At 42.6% G+C, this 8,572-nt stretch overlaps 1 protein-coding gene across 1 annotated transcript in view; it reads left to right on the plus strand.

Annotated features, from left to right (window-relative positions):
- The first annotated feature begins 2,728 nt into the window (after nt 1-2,728).
- The window catches only part of LOC135104995 (neurotrimin-like), a 25,353-nt gene continuing 19,509 nt past the window's right edge, over nt 2,729-8,572 (plus strand). Inside the window, exon 1 of the mRNA XM_064012860.1 lies at nt 2,729-3,361. Within this exon, the coding sequence (XP_063868930.1) occupies nt 3,271-3,361 (91 nt within the window). The 5' untranslated portion in view covers nt 2,729-3,270. The remainder of the gene's footprint in view (nt 3,362-8,572) is intronic.

The raw sequence follows: 8,572 nt of genomic DNA on the forward strand, positions 1-8,572 counted from the left end.
GGCGGGCTCGGCCATCTTTGTTTGGTTAACTTAGTCTCAGCGTAACTCTTAAAGTTAAGACCTAGACTCAGCACAACTTGTGAAGTTAAGCACAACTTTAAGCATAAGAGTTGAGCTGAGTCAAACCTCTGTAGTAAAGAATCTTTGTTAATAAGGCCCCTGGTTCTCACAGCTACAAAGGGCGCTTACCTTCAGCCAAATCTCGCTAAGGCACCCAGTAAAGGTACTAATACTAAACTGTCATTCATCACATTTGTCACACAGTTCTCCATGGAGAGTGTTGGTATTGTATCAAAAGGAAGTGGAAATTACGAGAGATCTTTTAATTTAAAGTAAATAAGAATATACAACAACAACAACAACAACAACGACGACGACGACGACAACACCAACAACAACAACAACAACAACAACAACAACAACAACACATCCATCGATAGGCAACAAGTCTTTAAATAGGCACCAGATAACAACTAGACCGGCAATCAGTCAACGAGACAGAGTGAGCCTCTAGAAAGGTTAATCCTACGCCCACTCCCTGGACTGGACTGGACTGAGCTGGGCTGCAATATGCCACTCATCGCCATGCAGTGACTACAGCTAAACATTAAGTAGCTTTCTGTATTATGTGAACATCATAATATTATAGGAAATATAATGAAGATTTCTTCCTACCGCTTTTAACACAATATCTCATTGACAGTTGTTTACATTTATTGCAAGATAATTCCGATCTTGAAGAGTTTTCCTTCAAATCATTGAAGTAGAGAGAATTTATTTTGAATTTATTTTACATATGTCTTGAAAAGGAGAGAGCGAGAGAGAGATAGAGAGAGAGAGAGAGAGAGAGAGAGAGAGAGAGAGAGAGAGAGAGAGAGAGAGAGAGAGAGAGAGAGAGAGAGAGAGAGAGAGAGAGAGAGAGAGAGAGAGAGAGAGAGAGAGAGATTGACATCGTTTGTCCTACTACACAGTAAATCTTGTACATTTACTCCCCCCTCCACAAACCATCCTCTCTCTCTCTCTCTCTCTCTCTCTCTCTCTCTCTCTCTCTCTCTCTCTCTCTCTCTCTCTCTCTCTCTCTCTTTCTCTCTCTCTCTCTCTCTCGTACTCCAGCACCAACCATCACATTCACCACCCCCCTTCCTTGGTTTTGGTCTTGGTCTTGTAGAAGGGCTGTGACGACATTTTCTCCTCCTCTTCCTCCTCCTCCTCCTCCTTCTTCTTCTCCTCCTCCTCCTCCTCCTCGTAGAATAATAAACAACGTCGCGGGTAACAAACAATTCATCTCCACCTCCCTCACCATCCAGCGCCCACAGCAGCAGGAGGGGCAGGACACGAGAGGGCGCCACTAGAAAACGGGCGGGTGGAGGGGGAACTTGTCTAGATCTAAAGGAGAAAATATACCACTTAACTGTCCCCTTCTAAGCCTTCCAGACCCTCCTCACAGCACTGCAGAGAGGATAGTAACACAGGGAACTAATCGAAGACATGCCTCAAACTTTATTTCACCCTCAGGGATTAATATAAATGAAATGATGGCGAGTGACTGTAGTACCCTGTTCGTTCGACACGTGGTAGGTCTCTCTCTCTCTCTCTCTCTCTCTCTCTCTCTCTCTCTCTCTCTCTCTCTCTCTCTCTCTCGGCTTTTATGAGACATTCCTGCAGTAGGGTGTGTGTGTGTGTGTGTGTGTGTGTGTGTGTGTGTGTGTTGCCAGCGAGTGCCTCAGGAAGTGCCTTAAGTGTGTGTTTGGTGATTAGGCGGGCATGTCTTCGTGTTCTTATTAATGCAAAGAAATAAAGGGATTTCATATTGCATTAGAGCTCTAGATGTATCGTTCAACTTGATTCGAGGATATAATTCTTTACTAGGTATACCATTAGAAAAATTAATCTGTATAACGGTAGAAAAAAATTAAAGGATGAATGGCTTTAAAGAGTAAACTGACTGTAGTATTTCCAGTTCTCTTCTTCGCCTTCTTCAGTAGCATAAACGTCATAATCTTATTGTTCTCTCTCTCTCTCTCTCTCTCTCTCTCTCTCTCTCTCTCTCTCTCTCTCTCTCTCTCTCTCAAAGGCACGCACAATGCACATCCATCACCTTCACCTGTATGATGTCAATATGAATTTTTCGTCTCTCTTTTCACCATACACTGTTATCCCTTCCTTACCTGGCTTTTGGCACGCTAGTGTGTGTGTGTGTGTGTGTGTGTGTGTGTGTGTGTGTGTGTGTGTGTGTGCAATTCACAGACAAATTTAACATTTACCGTTCCTTTATATTACTGTAATAGTTCGATTTTGTTACACACACACACACACACACACACACACACACACACAGAGAGAAAGGTGAATAAGTACACAGGAACGACCCCTTGGGCTTAGTCTAACAAATGGCATATGTGTCTGCCCTCAGTGTCAGTGGGGAGGCCGTAAGTCAGCCTTCGCGTGGTTGGCTGACACGAGACACCGATCAGCCAGTCAGCGAGCGGGAGGAGGCAGGATGAGCGAAGAGCATTGCCATCGACCCACATGATGTTTATTTAGCACGAGTTTCACGCTCATGCTCCTCTGTACAGCCTGTCCTTTACGTGCATCAGCTGGGGGAAAGGTGACGCTTAGTGGATGGGGAGTGGAGGAGGAGGAGAGAGACATGGGGAAGGAGGAATAATGGCGGAGTGATCGGCATAGTGGAGACGCTAACTCGTCTTAGAGTGAAGACTGAAGGCTCGCGGGCTGCTGGGGTGGAAGTGGTGCTGGGACTGTTGGCTCGTCATTCTCAGCCCGTACGCCGTCGGGAGAGGAGGTCGGCGTCTGTGCTGCTGGGGCTGTTGTGCTCCCGCATCCTCCCTCAGCTCTGGCCATAACTATTACTTCCATAGACACCTCTCTCTTTCCCTCTCTCTCTCTTGATCTGTTCCTCATCGATTAGCAACACTACAATTATTACTATTACATCTTTTTATTGTTCCTCGACATCACATCGTCTTGTCTTCATCCTTTCCCATGTTCGCGTCCTTGCATCCTCTTAGATAATCTCAGCAAGTTTTTAATCCTTTATTCAGCCATTGAGTCGCTCCCCATCCACACGATTATCAACAGTACCACCACCATCATCCATCTGCCACTACTACTGATTACTGCAACCAATACAATCTCTACTACTATTACTACTACTACTACTACTACTACTATTATTACTACTACTACTACAACCCTCTATGCTCCCCTTGGTTTCCCTGCCGAAGGAGGTCTTCTGAAGGTGCAACAAGCATGGCGTCCTTCTGGCTCTTCACGCCCCTTCTGCTGGTGCTCCTGCTACTCCTGCTGCTGCTGCTTCCTCTGCTGGCTTTCGTCAGTGCTGGTTAGTTGACACTTCGCTAGTTTATTCATTTGACAAGCAGATCCCAAGGTAATTGTAGCAGATTCATTGATAAGTGAGTTAGCAGCTAGGAGAGTCAGTGAGTCAATAGATCTTCAGGTGTTGTCAGTAGATGAGTTTGTAAAGGAGTCGGCAAATCAGTGAGTTAGTCGGGATTTTCTCAGTCAGCAAATCAATAAGTCATTTAGCAGTTAGTGGGAAACTGGGTGAGTCAAAATGTTCTCAGCAGGTAAGTCAGTGGCTGAGTTAACAGAGAGGTCAGTAGGTCAGTGAGTCAAGGTGTTCTCCGCAGTAGGTGCGTTAGTAAGAGTCACTGAATCAAGGTGTTCAAAAAGCAAATCGGCAGGTAAATCAGCAGGTGACTTGGCAGGGTAGTCAGTAGGTTTGTAGGTTATTTATGACACCCAGGTGAGTTCTCAAGTGAGAACGTGAGTTAGTAAAGGTTTTGTTTCTTCTTTAGTTATTTTTAGTATTTAGTAGTTGTTTTTTTTTTACTTACTCATTTATTTTATTTATATTCTTTTCCGGGAGAATCAGTTAAACTTCTCCCTGTGATCATTAGTGTCTGAGTAAAAAATACAGTAAAAAAATACAGACCATAGCTGAGGAATCTTACGTTTTATTTATTTTTTACGTCTTTGTTCTTCCTTCGCCTTTGTATATTCGTCTTTGATCCTAAATCCGTTTGTCCAAACAATGATTTTCCTTCATGCATGAAAAGGTATTGCTGCAAAGTTATAACCCCTCTCTCTCTCTCTCTCTCTCTCTCTCTCTCTCTCTCTCTCTCTCTCTCTCTCTCTCTCTCTCTCTCTCTCTCTCTCTCTCTCTCTCTGGCAGGTTTAGTTGTGTTTTTTTGGGTAGCTCTATATTTTTTATTATAATGCACGTCATAAGCGTATCACTCATAATTTGAGAGAACCAGAAGCCTATACATTCCTGATCAACAGTAGAGTAACCTGCTCCACTCACTTCGACTCTGCTTAGTGTCTTCCCCCAGTCCTGTGTTCCCTGGTTTGCTGACAGTCACTTTACAAAACTTGAGTACTGACTAACATATTAGAGGAGTTAAGATTGAAAGAAACACTCCATGTTTTTAAACACTTCTGCACCGCATCTCCACTACATTCAAAAGACTATTCGAAGTTACACAGGCTTCTAAGGGTGTTTTTTGCGGTTCTAGTGATAGATTACCAACATTTATATGCATTATAAACAGGAGAAAAAGTCTTGAGAATCCGGGTGATCATCTCTGTGGCCTTTGAAAATAGTCGTGGTGAGAGAGCAAAGCGTTTCTGAATACGGACCCAAGAACGGAAGATACACTACGCACTACTTCTGACCATGACTGTACTGTACGTGACTTTGAATAATAAATAACAACAGTAGTGACTCCGGGTGATCAATGGATATGGATTACAATGATTTTGCTTACCATGAAAAATAGATTCCGGGCCAACTCCGACAAACGGGAGTAGTACAATAAATTTCTTCAGTATAGTTTATGAAGAGACTCGCGAGCAGCAGTGTGTTAATGTTCCAGTTAATTAAAGGCCTGAACGTACTTGTTTGATTAGTTGAGGCGTTCAGTACAACATTAGACAGTACTTCGATACTCTGTGGAAAGTTAGTGTGTTGTTCGTGGGCTGAAAATACGAGGGAATTTCACACGCTCTCTCTCTCTCTCTCTCTCTCTCTCTCTCTCTCTCTCTCTCTCTCTCTCTCTCTCTCTCTGATCATTTCTTTTTTTAATTTACATTTCTATATCCTTATTTTTTTTCGTCTTCCGGCTTTTTTTTTTCTTCTCTAGCATCTTGTTTCTTTTTACCTCTTTTTTCCTCTTTTTTTATTATTTCCACTTTTTTTTTAATTCTTCGGCTTCTTTTCCTCTTCCGTCTTTTTTCTTCTTGACACACTGCATTTTCTCGATTCTTCTTTCTACATTCATGCTTTTCCTCCTCCTTCTCTCCTTCCTTCTTTCTTTTTTTTTCTTATTACTCTTACTAGTTCCTCTTATGTTGTGTGGATGCCAGTTTCTTTACTTGTCCTGCACATACTGTTACCAACTCTATTTAAATACCAAGAAAGAGAAACAAGAAAGTAGTAGTAGTAGTAGTAGTAGTAGTAGTAGTAGTAGTAGTAGTAGTAGTAGTAGTAGTAGAAGTAGTAATAGTAGTAGAAATTGTAGATATATAACCATATTACCGTAATTAATGTCACTATTCACCTTATTACATATAATTTATACCCCCATAACTTACCTCTCCAGTTCGATTACCCAGAAAAAACAAGATAGGTAAAAAAAAAACCGATCGATTGATAGAAAGAAAGAGTGAGGAGAGGGAGAAGAAAGCAATGAAAAAGAAGTGGTAAGGAGTCCAATATACCCTCCAGCAGCTGAGCGCGTCAGGTTCCAACGAGAGGGCTATTATTATGAAGTGGCGACCCGTATGAAGCTTCGCCTGTCCGCTTGAGCGAGTGGTGAAGCTTCGAAGCCTTGTCGAGCTGTTTCATCTCCTGGCACCGAGCGCTCACCTCTCCTTGCGGGCGTGAAAATTGGATTCCTAAGTGATAAAGGGAGAAGAGAGAGAGAGAGAGAGAGAGAGAGAGAGAGAGAGAGAGAGAGAGAGAGAGAGAGAGAGAGAGAGAGTGGGGTGGGGGGAGTTGGGATGAGTGGTGGTCACAGTATCCATAATCCATGACTACTTTTCAAGGTTGATAACCGTTTTCATTGTATGTACGTAGGGTCGTTATTTCGAACAGTTCGCGTGTGTGGTAATTGTCCTCTTAACTCCTCTCCTGCTTGAAGTAATTGTCTACAGATTCAGTCCAATTTGAAGTCAGTTTGTTTTAATGATTTTTTTTTCTTTTTTTTCCACAGGTATTGTTCTTGATATCTTTTGTGTTTTGATATTCTCTCTCTCTCTCTCTCTCTCTCTCTCTCTCTCTCTCTCTCTCTCTCTCTCTCTCTCTCTCTCTCTCTCTCTCTCTCTCATATACAATTTTTTCTGTTCCTTAAGGGACAAATGTACCACCTCACACACACACACACACACACACACACACACACACACACACACACACAATACATATAATACTCATACACCAGCACCCCAGGCCGGACAGCAAGATTTATTTATAGTATTTGATCCTTGCCGTGAAACACACACACACACACACACACACACACACACACACACACACACACACAAGTAATAAATCACCATTAGTATTTAAGTGCAGGTGGTGTGTGTGTGTGTGTGTGTGTGTGTGTGTGTGTGTGTGTGTTGAGGGTAGAGGAAGTTGCTATTATAATCAAGTCACTGCTAACACGCGATCACCACTATCATCACCGCCACCACCACCACCGCCACCACCACTGCTACCACGCCCTCCTCCTCCTCGTCCTCCTCCTCCTCTCCATCACCGTCACCATCACCATCACCAACACTCTCCCCACGAAAGTAACTCGGTAAAGCGCTTATCTTGAATCAGTTATGAGTACGTACCTTGCATAAATGTGTGTGTGTGTGTGTGTGTGTGTGTGTGTGTGTGTGTCACGGTACTAATCAACTACTATAAATAAATCTTGACGTCCGTCCTGGCGTGCTGGTATAGGTATTATATGTATTACGGGTATTTTGTATGACTGGCTTTTTATACTCATGGCTTAGACAACTGGCGGGCATTCACTTACCTCTCACTCATTTACCCTCTCACTCACTCACTCCTTCACTCACTCATTCATTCATTCACTCACTCACTCGTCTAGCAGAAAATATACACATCTTTGCAGTTTTCTTTTTCTCTCCAGTGGTATTTTAGATCATGAAAAAAGGAATTTGAGAAGAAAACTGGAAATTCTTTGAGATAGAGAGAAAGACGAACAGACAAGCAGATTCTCTCTCTCTCTCTCTCTCTCTCTCTCTCTCTCTCTCTCTCTCTCTCTCTCTCTCTCTCTCTCTCTCTCTCTCTCTCTCTCTCTCTCCCTCTCTCTCAGACAAAGGAATTGACAGCCACACATATGCACACACACACACACACACACACACACACACACACACACACACACACACACACACACACACAAGCATATAAACGGACACGAAGATGGAGACAGAAAAGAAAGAAAGAAAATCGAGAAAGGTCACATCAGCTGTTGGCTTCATGTTTTCTTTTCACCTTCATCACCAAAACAAAAATTGAACTTTACCCACGTAGAAAAAGGAATCTTCGTGAAAAGGTGAAGATCAATATTCCATTGTTTTAGAAAGAAAAAATTAAGAAAGAAAAAACAGTACAAAGATGAAAAAAGCGTAAACAAAGAATACGTTAAAGAAAAATATTTAATAAAAGAGACGCATAGAAGAAAAGGTGGCATGAAAGTAAATGCTAGTAGTAGTAGTAGTAGTAGGAGGAGGAGGAGGAGGAGGAATAGCATTATCAGTAGAAAATGAAATACATAATATATAATATTGTATATATACTGAATATATGTAATTCTGGGACAGAGAGAGAGAGAGAGAGAGAGAGAGAGAGAGAGAGGAGAGGGAGAGAGAGAGAGAGAGAGAAAGAGAGTGTGTGGCTGTGTGTGTGTGTGTGTGTGTGTGTGGAGGGAAGTGGGGGGAGATGGAAAAAGTAAGGATCTTGTGGATTGGTTCCGAGATGCAGGAGAGGAGGAGGAGGAGGAGGAGGGAAGCGTGTTATTAGTTGTATGATTGTTTCTGAGCGATTAAGCACAGTGCTGGAGAATCTTCTCTTCCTTTTCCTCCTTCTCTTTCTTCCTTTCCTCCTCTTTTTCCTCCTCCCGTTTACTCCCTTCCTTTTCATTCTTTCCTTGTTTCCCTTTTATCCTCTTTTATTCGTCTTGTTTAGAATGTTTTTTCTTTATTATTCTTTATTTGTTTGTCTGTACGTTTCTTTGGCAATCTGTCACTGAATGTCTGTCTGTCTGTTTCTCTGCTAGCCTATCTCTATCTTTTGTCAGTCTGTCTGCTTGTATCTGTGTATTTCTGTCTGTCTCCGTCTGTGTCTACCTTTCTAAATGTGTGTGTGTGTGTCTCTCTCTCTCTCTCTCTCTCTCTCTCTCTCTCTCTCTCTCTCTCTCTCTCTCTCTCTCTCTCTCTCTCTCTCTCTCTCTCTCTCTCTCTCTCTCTCTCTCTCTCTCTCTCTCTCTCTCTCTCTCTCTCTCTCTCT

Source organism: Scylla paramamosain, chromosome 11 (genome assembly GCF_035594125.1).
Source record: "Scylla paramamosain isolate STU-SP2022 chromosome 11, ASM3559412v1, whole genome shotgun sequence".
In the NCBI taxonomy this organism is placed as follows: Eukaryota; Metazoa; Arthropoda; class Malacostraca; order Decapoda; family Portunidae; genus Scylla; species Scylla paramamosain.